The sequence below is a fragment of the Canis lupus genome, chromosome 20, assembly GCF_003254725.2.
Source record: "Canis lupus dingo isolate Sandy chromosome 20, ASM325472v2, whole genome shotgun sequence".
Lineage (NCBI taxonomy): Eukaryota > Metazoa > Chordata > Mammalia > Carnivora > Canidae > Canis > Canis lupus.
The window spans coordinates 58,012,183-58,027,742 of record NC_064262.1 but is presented as its reverse complement, the minus strand read 5'-3'; the positions used below and the strand labels follow the sequence as shown (position 1 = coordinate 58,027,742).

General features: G+C 64.2%; 2 protein-coding genes across 5 annotated transcripts; one reads left to right on the top strand and one right to left on the bottom strand.

Annotated features, from left to right (window-relative positions):
• Positions 1-3,028: 3,028 nt before the first annotated feature.
• On the bottom strand, positions 3,029-6,871 carry POLR2E (RNA polymerase II, I and III subunit E). 2 transcript variants are annotated; one of them, XM_025456673.3, is made up of 8 exons: positions 6,710-6,871; positions 6,312-6,486; positions 4,950-5,065; positions 4,457-4,537; positions 3,968-4,026; positions 3,794-3,872; positions 3,605-3,682; positions 3,419-3,490 (listed from the first exon to the last, which is right to left on the bottom strand). In XM_025456673.3, exons 1-7 carry the CDS (start codon positions 6,764-6,766, stop codon positions 3,617-3,619), a joined length of 633 nt encoding a protein of 210 aa, XP_025312458.1. In that variant the 5' UTR covers positions 6,767-6,871; the 3' UTR covers positions 3,419-3,490; positions 3,605-3,616. The 2 variants fall into 2 exon arrangements, with proteins under 2 accessions (XP_048953718.1, XP_025312458.1); XM_049097761.1 differs by lacking the exon at positions 3,605-3,682 and having other exon boundaries at positions 3,029-3,490.
• Positions 6,872-13,041: 6,170 nt separating this feature from the next.
• On the top strand, positions 13,042-15,350 carry GPX4 (glutathione peroxidase 4). Of its 3 annotated transcripts, none has more exons than XM_025456676.3 (7): positions 13,042-13,201; positions 14,018-14,112; positions 14,189-14,333; positions 14,426-14,577; positions 14,657-14,681; positions 14,970-15,029; positions 15,108-15,350. In XM_025456676.3, exons 1-7 carry the CDS (start codon positions 13,118-13,120, stop codon positions 15,138-15,140), a joined length of 594 nt encoding a protein of 197 aa, XP_025312461.1. In that variant the 5' UTR covers positions 13,042-13,117; the 3' UTR covers positions 15,141-15,350. The 3 variants fall into 3 exon arrangements, with proteins under 3 accessions (XP_025312461.1, XP_048953710.1, XP_025312460.1); XM_049097753.1 differs by having other exon boundaries at positions 14,970-15,033; positions 15,115-15,350; XM_025456675.3 differs by lacking the exon at positions 13,042-13,201 and adding an exon at positions 13,497-13,721.
• Positions 15,351-15,560: the final 210 nt, after the last annotated feature.

Genomic DNA, 15,560 nt, shown 5'->3' with positions numbered 1-15,560 from the left:
ATCTTGTCTTCAGGGGCGGGATGGGGATGCAGAGGCCTGTCATCACGATCTCAGCTTCTCGCGGGAACCCCCTTAGGTATGTGGGCCCAGGCGGCCCAGGAGGCCAGCCGGGCATGCAGACATCAAAGCAGCACTTGGTAGAAACCTATAGCCCTGCGCTGCTCCTTGAAACCTTCCAGATGACAGGCTGTCCGGGGCGGCAACCAGCCCCGTGTGGCTGCAGAGCCCTGGAAATGTGGCCCATGTGCCCGAGCGACCCAAGTGTGAATCTCATTTACACCAAACAGCCTCAGAGCTGTGGCCAAGCGAGCAAACCCTGAGCCGGGAGCAGGAGAGGACCCTCCCCAATGCCTTATGCCCTCACCGCAGCTGGACTGGTCATGGAGACCCAGGGACAGCTCGGCAGTGGAAGACCCAAGTTTTCATCCGCTGTGGAACGCAGGGTGAAGTCCCAGCCATCAGGCCAAGAGCAGCTGGGGAGAGGGCGCCCCAGACGGGCAGCACAGGCCAGCTCAGGGAACCAGCAGCAGCGCCCGTCATAGCACTCTGCACAGCTAGCTCACCCCCGCGCTGCCCCGCAGCAGCTGAGAAGGATCCAGAAAAGGTCACTGAGCCATCAAATAGCAGCCTGACGCTAAGGGCACGGGGCCGTGCCCACTGGCCCATGTGTGCCTGCGCCCCCGCTGCCCTAAGTGCCGCAGGGACCACCTGGCCCGGAGCTGAAAGTACCCATCGTCTGCCCCTCGCGGAACAAATCGGCCGGCCTAATACACATTTAAAAAAAGTCCCAAGAACGAACGGATGGAACTGTTCTGTGCTCAGCCGGGCAGCGGGCCACGAAGGCGTCCCTCTGCAGCCGGGCTGGCCCCGCACACCAGGGGCCTCTAGTTTACTGACTGGGGCCAGCTGCAGGCCTGGCCCCACCAGGCTCACAGCACGTCACAGGGGCCTGGGGCTCCCCCGCCTCAATCCACAGTACCCACGGAGGAGGTGCCCCTTCCAGAAAGCCTAAGGCAGGCGTCAGACCACCACCCAACCTGGCCAACCGCGGGGGCCCGGAACAGGCGGCGCTCAGCGAGAGGCCAGCTCTGGTCCCCACGTAGCAAAGGGGTGAGTTCCCAAAGGAAAGCCAGGTGCTGCTGGGGGGCAGGCGGGGACAGAGGCGCAGGCTGACGGCCGTTGCAGAGGGAAAGCAAACCCGACTTAAGGCAAAAGGGGGAATCCTTGAGCCGATCCACAGTCCGCCCTGAAGAACGGCCAAGGCTCACGTCACACCGCCCAGACCCCACATGGCGTGCCAGCCCCTCTGCTGCAGTGACACGTGGTCTCTCTCACACACAGAGAACACGCGTAGCTTCCTTCATTTACAAACAAAACACACTTAAAACTCCACCGTGCGGGGAGGACACCAATAACCAACGTGCTTTTCCTTACTGCGGTTAAGATGTACAGAATATTTACCGACTGTGCAGCTCAGGGCACAAAGTACTTACCCCGCCCTGTACCCCCCCACCCGCCAACCCGTCTCCAGAACCTTCCACCTCCCCACACAGAGGCCCCGTCCCCAGGAAGCACTGACCCCACGCCCCCTGCCCCAGCCCCGGCTCTCACCACCTCCTGCCTCCGTGGATGGGCTGCCTCTGGGGACCTCCTGGGAGTGGGATCTGTCCTGTCTGTATTTTGGCCAAGGGGGGGGGGGGGGCAGGGGACATGTGCACCACTGCTAGACACACCAAGGAGGACGTTTAACACCTGGGTGGCTCCGCAGGAGGGGGGCCCTGAAACAGCCCCCTCCCCGCGCACTCACCCAGGACGACCGCGGGCTACTCAAGAGACTATCGGGATCTGCGTCTGCCTGAGAGCAACGTGCAGCGGCTCATACAGGCCCAGGAGTCAACCCCAGAGTTTAAGGCAAAGTGTCAACGCAGCAAACTTACGAACAGATATATAAAAAATCTAAAACGTGGAACACACTTCCACCAAGTGTCACGTGATAAGGGGCCTGCACGCCTACGTGTGGACGCATGCCGGGGGGACGGAGTCAGCAGCCCGACTACACGCCACACGAGGGCTCCGAGCAGACCTTTCTCCAGATGACAAGTCAGTGGCCTCTGGGCACATGAGCGCTGCTCACGCTGTTAGTCACCGGGGAAGAGTCACAAGGACAGGGAGGCTGCACCTCGCCCCAGAGGCCGGCAGCGAGCGCAGCCAGGGTGAAGGAACAGGACGCAAGGCTACAGTCGCGCCCAACAGCCGGTGGTTTCTCCACCAGCTGGCAACCAGCTTCCGTGCAACCCCACAACTCTACAGCTAGATACACCCCGGAAAAAAATAAAAACACACCCCCACACAAAACTTGCCTGTGAGTAAGTGTGTGCACCCTCTGCTGGAGCTACAGGGCGTCCCCCAGATGGGCACGTCCCAGCCCGGAGCAGGAGCGAGGCCCCCCCTACACGCTGCCCGGGGGACGGACCCTGAGTCCCTGACGCTCAGGGAGGGAACCAGACACAGGAGGCCCCGTGGGGTGGGAGTCCACGCATGTGACACGTGCAGGACCGGCTCGTCCACGCACGGGGAGGGGGCTGGGGAGGCTGGGAGCTGGGGAGGAGTAGAGGGGCTGGGGGGAGGCTGCTGATGGGGCCAGGGTTGCTTCTGGGGAGACGACGATCCCTACAGCTCTAGAACAGGCGGTGCTGAAGGGCCACAGATGGTGCGCCGCGCGGTTTGCCAGTCGCAGCTCAGCTGATCGGCAACACACAAACCCCCGACCCCGGACCAGGAAGGCTTTCTTTCTGAAATCAGACACAATCCGGGAAACCGGGTAACCCAACCCCAAATGCTGATGCGGGAACGGGGCCAGGAGAGCCACGGGCAAGCCTCGCAGCGCCGCCGCCTCACGTGCCCCCTCCACCCCGAGGCCTCCCAGGCACGAGACGGAACGCAGCCACCGTCGCAGAGGCGACGGCCCAGGGTCGAGCGCCTAGAGCGAGGCCACTCACCGCAAGGCTCGTTTCTTCACACAGGCCGCTTTGTTTACTCAAACACCTTTAATTTTTATAAACGCCCAACATCAAATAGCGACTGGCTCCCTGCTGCGGGGTGTGTGCTCACAGACAGAGACCTCAGGGCCACCCACGGGGCACGGTGACAGCACAGTGCCGGGCGGCCAGAAACCTGACCCAGGACCACTGTCACCAGCCACCTGCGAGCCTCCCTGTGGCCTCCCGTCCCCCCTGGAGGCAGCTCGTGCCAGGTCCAGCGAGGGCTCAGCACCCAGAAGCAGCAGTGAGGTTCCTGAGGGCCGTGGCTCCCACAGGGCAGGCCAGCCACCCGGCGCGCAGCGTGGGGATGGTGGCCACAGCCCCCAATGGTCTCTGGGCTGCCGGGAGGGAGGGAGCGGCACAACCAGGCGTCATGTCTGTGCTGCGGGCCGAGACCAGCCGAGTGCGAAGTGGGGCCACTTCCGCGCCCCCCGGAAGGTGACAGACGACTAAGGAGAACAGGAAGAAAAGGCTCACTGCCAGGACAGACACAGGCCCTCCTGCACCCAAAAGGGAGGCGCGGACTCCCCGCCCGGGCCCCGCGGCCACAGGGCGCAGCTCACCTGAGCCAGCCGCTACTGCACCAGCCGGTAGGTGATGTACCTGCCCGCGGTCTCACTGGGCCGGATGATCTTTACCACCTGCGGATGTGCGAGGGGGGGGCTGGAGTAGGGGTTCACAGCGGGGCCCGGGCAAGGAGCTCGCAGGACTGAGGGCCACGGCTCTATGGGAGCCGGGGTGGACCTTCTCACCTGCCCTCGCTTTATCCCAAAGTAGCGAGCCACGGGGTCTCCTGCCTGGATCCTGGGCAGCTGGTTCTCTCGGAGTTTGCTGAGACGTTCAGTCAGGGAAAAAACGGGGGGGGGGGGAGGGGCAGAGCCTGGGGGCGGGGGAATGGGGGTCCCAGGGGATGGGCTGAAGGATACTATCGGGCCAGCAGCTCTGTCACCTCTTCCTTGGTCATGACGACGTGCTCTGGGACCAGCTGTCGAGAGGGGAAACTGAGTCTGTGGGTGTGACAGGCCCCACGGCGCCCCCACACGGGAAAGGGGAGCAGAGCGCCACAGGCTGTTTCCTTGGAGTCAACCATCCACCCAAGGGTCCCAGCTGCCACCCCACCCTGCTCCTGACTCCACGCCTGGGGGGAAGGAGCTATGGCCTGCAGGCGCCTGGGGGGGTATAACCTGGAGAGTGCAGGGGCCCCTGGACAGACCCCACCCCCTGCCCCCCAGCTGCCTGACTGCACACCTGGCAAGTGCCCAGGGCCTCACTGAGACTCCGGCTCTGCTTCCTCCTCCCCACAAAGTGGGAGCAGCGGCACCTGGTGCGTCCCCAGGCCCTCCCTGTGCTCGGGCAGGTGCCACCTCACCAGCCGTCCAGCCTCCCCTCCCGCAGACCCCCACTAAGGCCCTCACCTCGTGCTCCGTGATGTTGATGAGTAGCTCCTGCTGCAGAAACTGCTCCAGGATGTACTTGGGGGCCATGTCAACCAGGGACTGAAAGAGAGGCTGACCCTCACGCACAGCCAAGGCCCAAGACGCCGCCACCCCACCTCTCCCAGGGGCTGAGGGCAGGTGGGAGCCAAAGGGGGTTCCCACGTGTCAGGTCAGTAAGGCTCCTCTGGGAGGAAGAGACCACCCGACACAAACTGTGACACCTAACAAAATGCTCCTGCAGTTGTCCCTGTGCTGGTGTGACGTAGAGAACCCTGCAGGGACGAGCGCACAGAGCTGGCCCTCCGTCCCAAACAGCAGCCCCTCCTCGGACCTGTTAACCACAGGAATGCTGGCACCCATGCAGGGCACCTCCCTGCTCTGGCTTCTGCCCACACGGGAGAGCCGCTCCTTCTCAGATCCCCAGATCCTGGGGCCCATGAGGACGTGCGGCCAACACGAGCAGCGTGCCCACCTGCTTGGCGGAGGGAGTCATGCCCTGCTGTACCACAATGAGGGCCCGGGTGATGTTCTCCTCCTGCATCCGCTGGCAATACACCTTGATGGTCTTGATTCCCACTTTAGGCTCCTCTGGGGACAGAACACACGAGGTCTACACTGCAAGAGTCCCTCCTGCCCCAAGGGCCCTGCTCACTCACCTGCTCGTTCACTTCCACCTTGCTAGGCGCGCGGGCTCCAGCTTGACCTTGCCAAGGTGTAGCAGTGCCTCTCTGGACCAGCTCCCTCTTTCTAGGGCCCCAGGGAACCCACCAGGGTGCCAGTCCTCCCCCCCAGCCCCCACGGAGCTGATGGGTGCCCTGCATCTACCCACTTGGTGGATCCCTCCCTGGAAGCTGAATCTGGGGACCTACGTGGTGCAATGTCTGGAATCCCCAGATGAAGCAGCTGACCTGAAGGACCAAACCCCCTCCCTGCACAGCCACGGTGGGAACCCTCACGCTCACCACAGTACAGGGGCCAAGACCTGCGGGACCCTCTGAGCCTGGTGGAAGGTGAGCAACTGGGTGCCTGCTGCCAGGACGGGTGCGTGTGGTGCACCACATCTGCCCCATCACAGCACTCCCCTCGGACCCTTGCTCACCTGACGGGCAGCGTCAGGGACTGAGCTGTTTCCCACGGAATCCCCGTGTTACAATCCTAACCCCCGAGACCTCGGGTGCAACCGTACTTGGAACTGAGGTCTTTAAAGAGGAGATTCCACCAGGTTGTCAGGATGGACCTCAGTCAGACACAACAGCACAGACACACAGAGGCACGACCTCGGGAGCTCATGAAGAAGACGGCCACCGGCACGCCAGGGAGAAGCCTCAGGGGGACCCAGCCCCGTGCACACCCTGGTCTCAGACGTCCTGCCTGCAGCCCCGGAAGAGGTCAGGCTGCTGCTGAAGCCGCCCGGTCTGCGGCGCCCAGTCGCGGCGGTCCAGGTGGACCAGCACGGCCGCTCAGTCCCATTCTGTGGCCCACTGGAGCACACGGGCGCCCCGGGCCCACTCCAGGGAGGGCCCTGCCACAGGCCGACCCACACACGGGGACGCTGTTTGCACGAGCACCAGGAGGGTCCCTCCTGCAAAGGTTTCCGACGCCCTTGCTTCTGGGCAGGGGGCTGGGCCCCCCGGGAGGCCTGCGACAATCCGGCTGCACTGAACGAACAGTCAGCGGGGAACAGAACCCAGGGCTCCCATCAGCACCCCGTGGCACCGTGCGCAGCAGGCTGGGCACTCGGGAGGGCGGGTGTAGACACCGTCCCTGGATGGCTGCACGAGGGCTGCGGACTCCTAGGGGTCACGCAGCCACCCAGGACCCACGCGACCCTCACCTGGAAAGAAGACAAACATCTGGTCGGTGGGGTCGTCGTTGTGGGCCACCAGCACCGTGAGGTCCGTGCGCCGGGGCCGCCCCTCGCTCGGCTTGTCCCCAAACTGGGCCTTGAACTCTTCCAGCGTCTGGTCCAGCTCATCCTGCGTCACCAGGTAGCCGCGGTCGTGGCACAGCTGCAGGGAGCACCAGCCGGGTGACCCCCGGGCACAGAGGGCGGGGCGGGAGGGGCGCGGGCGGATGACGTCACCGCGGAGAAGGACGGACAGGGCCGCGGCCCGGCGCCTCCGAGCGCGTGGGGACCGCACAGGAAGGGGCCGCAGAGGCCGGGACGCACCCGCCGAGCGCGCCCGGAAGCTCCGAGCTGCGCCCGCCGCCGCCCTGACCGCGCGGGCTCACCTGCATGATGGTCTTGCGGATCTTCCACAGCCGGTACGTCTCCTCCTCGTCGTCCATGGCGGCCGCCGCTCGCAACCCGCGCGCCTGAGCCCGCGGCAGGGGCCCGCGCTGACTGCGCCTGCGCCGAGCCCTGCCAAGCCCCGCGCGGGGCTGCCCACAGCGAACGCCGGACTCCAGAGACCTTCGCGGGCGGCAGCGCCGAGGGCAGCCCGGGCCTTCTGCGAGCGGCGGTGGGCGGAGCCAGAGCCGAGCGAACGGGACCGCCCACTCTCGCCTCGGCAGTTGTCGCGGGGTTTCGGCCGCGGGGCCTGTCGGGAGTTGTGGTTTCCGCCCGATGCCCGTGTGGGTGGGGAGTTTGGAATCCGGAAGGGCGGAGGCGAGGTGTGGGCGGGGAAACTGAGGCCAGGGTGGGGTCAGCGGTCAGCTCGCCTCCCCGGGGCGCAGGGCATGTTGTCAGGCCCCCCACCAGGTACGCATCCCGCTGCTGGGCGTCGCCGCCGCCTTACTGCGCAGCAGCCTCGGGTCGCCCGGGTGGCTCCGTGGCTGAGCGTCCGCTCGGGGTGTGATCCCCGCATCGTGGGCTCGAGTCCCGCATCGGGTCCCGCAGGAGCCTGCCTCTCCCCCAGCGGTTCTCAGGAGTAAATAGTCTTAAAAAAAAAAAAAAAAAAAAGAAAGGCAGCCCGGGTGGCTCAGCGGTTTAGCACCGCCTGCAGCCCAGGGCGTGACCCTGGAGACCTGGAGTCCCACGTCGGGCTCCCTGCGTGGAGCCTGCTTCTCCCTCTGCCTGTGTCTCTGCCTCTCTCTCTCTCTTTCTCTCTCTGTCTCTCTGTCTCTGTCTCTCGAGAATTAAAAAAAAAAGCCTAAGCAACGGAGCCCCCCAGGCACCCCCTCCGCCAGCCCGTTTCTTATCTGCCGTCTACACCCGTTTCTCCCTGGTCTGTCCGCCCTGGGCCGGCAGCTCCGCTCCTCCGTCCTGCCCCTTCTCCACATCCTGTCCATCCTGTCCGACCGCAAACCCTCCACCTTCAGAACTGCAGGCGCCGACGTGAGCCCCCATCTGTGGCCCTCTCCCTCCTCTCCCCCTCCCCCATCTCTCAGCTGAAATGCAGCAACAGCAAAGGAAAACCCCGGCTTTTCAAGGCAATCAACGAGGCCTCCCAGGTGTGCCCCAGGTTTGCCCCACGACAGCCTCTGACCTCCCCTCCCCCCTCCCCCGGGGCCTCCTGCAGCCAACGCAGCAGGCAAAGTGCAGCCCCAGGGCCTTTGCACACATTGCACCCTCTGGTGGATACGCCCTTCTTCTGACATCCCTACAGCTGTTCCCTCTCCTTTGACCTCTTCCTGCCAGCCCTCTCGCTCCCTGCCTTCCCTGAGTCCCTTTATTGTTTTTTTTTTTTTTAAGATTTTATTTATTTATTCTGAGAGACACAGAGAGAGAGAGAGGCAGAGACACAGGCAGAGGGAGAAGCTGGCTCCACGCAGGGAGCCCGATGTGGGACTCAATCCTGGGTCTCCAGAATCACACCCTGGGCCGAAGGCAGGTGCTCAACCACTGAGCCACCTGGGCGTCCCGAGTCCCCCTGTTTGAAACCGAAAACCTCCCATCTACTTCTTCCATCACGCTGTCACCTTCTAATGTCATTGTTTGTTGTGTTCATGGTTTCTATGCTCCGTCTCCCTGGGACGGAGGGGACTTGGCCCGTTTCCTTCGCCGCGTCTGGGGATGCATCCCTGAGCAGGAAGTTCCTGACGGCCTCCGCAGGGGCACGCGCCGACGGGGCTGGGGCTGCAGGCAGAGGCCGGTGGGGCGCAGCGGGCAGGACGGGGTGCACACACTCGCCGCGCCCAGGAGCAGTGCCAAGCCCCTTGCAAGCACGGCCGTCCCTTTAGGGCTTCAGCTCACCCTCTGAAGCCGGGACACTCCATTTCCATTGTACAGAAGGAGGAACTGAGGTTCGTAGGCATTTTAAAAAACATTTTACTTATTCCTGAGAGACACAGAGAGAAAGAGGCAGAGACACAGGCAGAGGGAGAAGCAGGCTCCCTATGGGGACCCCAATGCTAGACTCAATCCCGGGACCACAGGGTCACACGCTGGGCCGAAGGCAGACACCCCACCACGGAGCCACCCAGGTGCCCCTCGGCTTCTGACTCGATTTTGGCTGGAGTCATGGTCTCAGGGGCAGGGATTGAGCCCCAAGCCGGGTCGGGCTCCCCACTCAGTGAGGAGTCTGCTTAGGATTCTCTCTCCCTCTCTCTCTGCACCTCCCCCCACTCGTCCATGCACTCTCTCTCTAAAATAAATAATCTTAAATAAAATCTTAAAAAAGGCAGCCCCGGTGGCTCAGTAGTTTAGCACTGACATGGGCCCAGGGCGTGGTCCTGGAGACCCTGGATCGAGTCCCACGTTGGGCTTCCTGTGTGGAGCCTGCTTTTCCCTCTGCCTGTGTCTCTGCCTCCCTCTGTGTGTGTGTGTGTGTGAGAGAGGAATAAATAAATAAAATCTTTAAAGACAAAATACATAATATTTTTTTAAAGAAGACAAAAAGAAAGGCACTCCAGGAGCACGTGCCTGGCTCAGTTGATGGCACATGAGTCCCAGCCCCACACTGGGTGTAGAGATTACTTTAAAAGTAAGTTAAAATTGGGGATCCCTGGGTGGCACAGTGGTTTGGTGCCTGCCTTTGGCCCAGGGCACGATCCTGGAGACCGGGGATCAAATCCCACGTCGGGCTCCCAGCATGGAGCCTGCTTCTCCCTCTGCCTGCGTCTCTGCCTCTCTCTCTCTCCTCTCTGTGCATTCTCATGAATAAATAAATAAAAAATCTTTTAAGTGAATAAATAAATAAATGAAAAATAAATAAAAGTAAGTTAAAATTAAAACCGAAAGAAAGAATGAAGAGGTTTCTGTCGACCTGAGGAGAAATGTGGAGGAGACAGCGGGGTATGGGTCGGGAATCCAGGGCAAGGTCCAAGTAGAGACAGGCATGTGGGAGTCATTGGAGACTGGAGCCTGGATGAGGTCACCAAACAGACCCGAACCCTTGCCAAGATTCAGAGGCCAAGGGGAGGGGAGGGCACAGACCCCGAAGCAGCGGCCAATCCTGCTGTGTGAACCGAGGCCCATGACTCAACCTTGTGCCTAAGGGCCTCCTTTCCCCCTGCCTTACAGAACAGGGACAAGAACAGCACCCACTTCACGGGGGACTTGGCTAACGATTGCAGCACCCGGTGCCAGCAGTGTTGCATGAGTGCTCCTTGGGTAGAAGAAAGGGCAGCAGGAGGTGCCAGGTGCTCTAGAACAGGGTGAAGAACGTGTGAGGAGGAGGAGGAGGAGGAGGAGGAGGAGGAGGAGGGAGACAGCGATCACCAAAGCCACCAAACAGCGAGTCTGAGCAGACCTGAAGACTCGGCGGGGGTTTAGCTAAGCAGACACTGTTGGTTACCCTGAGGAGGGCGGATCAAGAAGTCACCTGGCCCGGGTGGGATTTATGGGAAGAAAGGAGTTGGAGATGTGGCCATGATGCCAAGGGGAGAGGGGGCCAAAGGACAGGGAGAGGGTTAGGAGCAGACTTTAGGATGGGAGAAGCCGCTGAATGAGGAGCAAATCTGAGCAAGGAGAGTGGGTGGGATTGCTAGAACCTGGGGCCGGGTGGGGGAGGCTGGGCCCAAGAAGGGTTGGCCTGGATGGTTCCCCGACAGGGTCAGGTATGGTTGCCAAGTAGATACAGCAATGGGGGTGTGGACAGTAGGTAGTCTTGCTGTTACACGGGAAGAGAGGAGACAGGGCTCAGGGGAGCAAGTGGGCCTGAGGACCCCAGAGAGGCTGGCAAGGCCTGAGCACAATTCCAGTGACTCGAGTCCAGTGACTGTGCCCTCAGCACCAGGACACAGAGACACAGAGTGGCGACCTGCTCCCTTGCACCCCTCACCACGCTGTACCACATGGCAGGGCCCGAGGCCCATAAATCCCGCCACCATCCGTACACTCGTGGGTGAGGATGTAAAATGGAGCAAATGCTGTGGAAAAAGAGTCTGGCCGCTCCTCCAACAGTTAAACATGACTTACCATTTGACCCAGTGATTCCACTCCTAGGGGCATACCACGGAGCAATGAAAACATATGCCCACACAGAAACTTGTACAGCATCACAAAGCCGAAAGGTGGAAACCACCAAATATCCATCAATGTAGGAACAGATAAACACAGTGTGTTCATCCGCACAAGGGAATGTTACTTGGTCGCAAACAGGAGTGAAGCACTGACATATGCTATTCTGGGAAGGATCCTAAACACACGTCACTCAAGGAGCGAACCAGACGCAAAAGGCCACGAAGTGTGTGATTCCACATGTGTGAAACACCCAGAACAGGCTCATCCATGGACATGAAGGGGGCTTGTGGTCGTTAGGAGCTTGGAGAGGAGGACGGTGTGATGCCTAATAGGGGAGGCTTCTGGAATGTTCTGGAATTACATAGAGGTGATGGTTATACATTTTATTTTTTTAGTTTTTTAAGATAGACTCCACCCTGGGGAGCCCAATACAGGGTTTGAACTCATGACCCTGAGATCAAGACCTAAACTGAGATCAAGAGTTGGGACACTTAACCGACTGAGCCACCCAGTTGCCTCGACGTTTTAATTAATTTTTTTTTCAATTTTTATTTATTTATGATTGTCACACAGAGAGAGAGAGAGAGGCTGAGACATAAGGAGAGGGAGAAGCAGGCTCCATGCACCGGGAGCCCTATGTGGGACTCAATCCCGGGTCTCCAGGATCGCGCCCTGGGCCAAAGGCAGGCGCCAACCCGCTGCGCCACCCAGGGATCCCTCGACGTTTTAAATATATTAAAAAAACCACACCGTACCCTTTAAGATGGATAAATAGTAAATTTTATGTTAGGCAGATTGTTTCTCTCCACTTTGAAAACGCCTACAGCCGGTGGACAGCTCAGCCTCCTCACTGGGGACACACGGACCGCCACCGGGAAGCCTTCCTGGAGCCCTGAGGCTTCCCCGCACTCCGTTGCCCCTGCAAAATGCAGTCTCACCGGCCAAAGCGCAGCCGCAGCTCGGGCCTCAGGACTGGGTGGGGGCCCACAAGGGCACCGCCCCGGCTGTTTTTCTGGCCCCCCTGACACCACCACGTCGGGGGCCAGCTTTGCACAGAGGTCACGACTGCAGCAACCTTGGAAACCGCAGTGTTCCCCAGCCGGGCAGGCTCCCCCGCCAAGCGCAGGGTCAGGGGAGGCGGGGAGGGGGGGCATGGTGCCTTCAGGGAAAGGAGGCGGCCGCGGGGGCCCTGTCCAAGGGGTGGGGGTGACGCTGAGAACTTGGCCTCGGGCTGCAGGGAGGAAGCCCCGTGAGGACGGTTGTGCAACCCGGAGTGGAGCAAGCCGGCCCGGGGGTGCACTTCTCCGCCCCGCTGCCTCTACCACCACGCTCGCGGCCGGGCCGGGCCCCGGGTGCACTTGGACGGGCCGGCTTCACAGGCGGGGGGCCCTTCCGCTCCCCCAAGCGAGCCGAGCGCGGGGAGTCCTGCCCCCGGGGCCCTGCAGCCTCGCTCCCGGGACGGGCAGGGCGGGGGCAGGACGCGGGTCCCAGCGCCGCGAGCTCACGGCAGCCTCCGGACCAGAGGTCAAAGTCCGGGCCGGGCAGGGCGGGGGCGGCTCGGCCCGCGGAGGAATTCCTGGCTCGGTCCCCCAGAGCGGGCGGGGCTCTCTTCCGCACCGAAGGCCCGAGCCCGCGGTGAACACGAGTCGGGAGCGCGCAGGCCGAGCTCCCTCGGGCACACCTGCACGGCGCGCACCTGCGCGTCCTCGCGGCCGCCGGGCCCGCTAACCGTCCGCCGCTGCGGGGCCCCGGCTCACGCGGACCCCGTCCCGGCGGGCGCTCGCCCCTGGGCCCCGGCCTTCGCTGCGCCCGCGGGCCACACTGCAGCCGCGCGTGAGCGGGCCCGGACCCCCTTTGATTTTATTCACTTTTAAAAGAAAACCCTCCAGTGTTCAAAGAGCTGGGGCGACTTCCCTGCGAGTTCGAGGCCCCGCCACGGGTTTGCAGCGGGAGCTCGGGCCGCGGGGGGCGCTGCGGGCAACGACCCGGGCAACCGCCCCCCGCCCCGCCCCCCAAGCGCGGCCCGCGACCTCCCGCAGCCCGCCCGCCGCCGAGCATGCGCAGTCGCCCACAGCCGTGGCACCGCCCCCCGGGCCCAGCCCCGCCCCCCCGCCCAACCCTCATGCCGGCCTCCCATTGGCCGGCGTCACACGCGTCCGCCCCGTCCGCGCGTCGGACCAATGAGGGCGCCTGTGGGCGTGGCCTAGGGCGGGGAGGCGAGGCCCGCCTGCGCGCGTCCATTGGTCGGCTCAGCGAGGGGAGGAGCCACTGCCTCCGGCGCCCCCGCCGCCGCGATGAACCTCCGCCGCCTGTGCCGCCTGCTGAAGCCGGCGCTGCTGTGCGGGACCCTGGCCGCGCCCGGCCTGGCCAGCACCATGGTGAGCGCGGCGCCGCGGCGGGCCAGCGGCCGTTGGGCGGGCCCCGGGGCCGCGGGGGTCGGGCGGGGGTCGGGCGGGGGCCCCGTTGGGCGCCTGCGGGCCGCGCGGGGTCGTGGCGCCGAGGCCGCGGGGGGTGGGCGGCCGGGCGCGGCGGGGGTGGGGGCACCCGGCGGGCGGCGCACCCGCCCCTCCCCCTGCGCGCCCCGGCCCGCGCGGAGGCGTCACAGACGGGCGCCCTGGCTACCGGCCCTCCGTCCCCTCCCGCCGCGCGGCCCGCGGGGGGCACAGGCAAGGCCGGACGCGGGCGGGCATGGGCCGCCCGGCCGCCGGGTCCTCGGGCCGCCGCGGGCAGCGGCGCCGGTTGCCGGGCAGGCGGCGGCGCCGAGTTCCCCGGCGGCGGAAGGCTGGGGCCTGCGGGCGCAAGAGGGCGCGCCCCCGGCGGGCGGAGCCGGGTCTCGGGACCCCGAGGGAGGCGGAGCCCGCGACCTGGCAGGGCTGCGGCGCGGAGTGCCCGGACCCGGTGCGCCCCCCGCCCCCCGCCCCCGCGCCCGCGGGCCCCCCCGGCTTCTCTGGACCTCGGGGTCTCGGGTCCGACGTGCGCTGCGGGGCAAGGGGCGTGCGCGCTCGAGGAGGAGCGGCCGTCACTGTGTTCACGCCCCGGGGACTTGGTTTTCCCGGCCCGGCCCCGCCTGGGAGCCCTTCCTCCTCCTGGGGCGGGGGGAGGGGCGGGGGCCGGGCGAGGGGCCAGGTGGCAGCCGCGGTCCCGGCTCCGCGCCCCGAGGCCCCCGCGCCGCTCAGGGCGCCCTTGCCTTGCAGTGCGCGGCGCGGGACGACTGGCGCTGTGCTCAGTCTATGCACGAGTTCTCGGCCAAGGACATCGATGGCCGCGAGGTGAACCTGGACAAGTACCGGTGGGTGCCTCTGCCCCGGGGGCCAGGCAGGGCAGCGGGGGCCCCGACCTGGCCTGACTGCCCCCCTCACCTCCAGGGGCTTCGTGTGCATCGTCACCAACGTGGCCTCGCAATGAGGCAAGACGGACGTAAACTACACTCAGCTTGTCGACCTGCACGCCCGATATGCTGAGTCCGGTTTACGCATCCTGGCCTTCCCCTGCAACCAGTTCGGGAGGCAGGTGCGTGGCTGTGCGCGGGCGGGGAGCCGGTCGGCGGCGGCGGGGGGGGGGGGGGGGGGCTTCTCGCTCACCCCGTCACCCGCCTGCCACAGGAGCCAGGGAGCAATGCGGAGATCAAAGAGTTCGCCGCCGGCTATAATGTCAAGTTCGATATGTACAGCAAGATCTGCGTGAACGGAGACGATGCTCACCCGCTGTGGAAGTGGATGAAAATCCAGCCCAAGGGGAGGGGCATCCTGGGAAAGTGAGTGGGAGGCGAGGGGAGGGGAGGGGGGCGCAGGCGGTTGGGGGGACTCGTGTCTGACTTCACGTGTCTTTTGTAGTGCCATCAAGTGGAACTTCACCAAGGTAAGAGCTGGGACAGGCCAGCACTGCATCCAGGGCCTGCTCCTGCCCCTGGGCCCTGCCCCAAGGTGCTCCAGCCCTGGCCCAGCGGGGTGGGGGGGCTGCTTGTCCCCAGCCCCTGTGGCAGGATCCCCCCAGCCTCCCGTGGTTTCTCCCCCACCCCAACGCTCTCCCCCTGCCCCCGTGCTTCCCTCCCACCCTCCCGTGGCTTATCCCCTCCGCCACCCCTGTGGCTTCCCCCCTACACCCTCCGGTGGCTTCCCCATTTTGACACGGTCCCTCTCTGGGCAGTTCCTCATTGACAAGAATGGCTGTGTGGTGAAGCGGTATGGTCCCATGGAAGAGCCCCTGGTAGGTGCCCTTCCTGCAAGCCCGCTGGGGGTGGGGGCCGAGGGAAGAGGCCACCCCTGACCCCCCTTTCCCCCCCAGGTAATAGAGAAGGACTTGCCCTGCTACCTCTAGCTCCACAAGTATGCGCCTCCCCACGGCCCCTGCCCCTCGGAGCCTTCCACCCGGCACCCATGACAGTCTGTCTAAAAACCAGCCCGCTGGTGGGGCAGACCCGAGAACCCGGCGTGCACCCCCTGCCGGAGGAAGGTTCCTTTGCCCGGCTCGAGGCTTGGCGCCCCCCCCACCCCTGGTTATCTTGTGGGAATAAAACGTACAAATTGGCGTGTGCTGCTGCCTCCCTGGGGCGGGGCGGGGGCAGGGGCAGGTGCTGTGGGCCCCAGGCTCTCCTGCCGGCCCTGGGGCCCCGATGCTAATCTTAGCAGCCCCACCCCTTGAGCCCGGCAGAGCTGATCTGGGGGAGGTAATAGGAATTACTGGCTGTTCCTCCTGGCCCAGGGTGTTAAGCTGCCCAGAGACCGCTGTCCAGAGCCC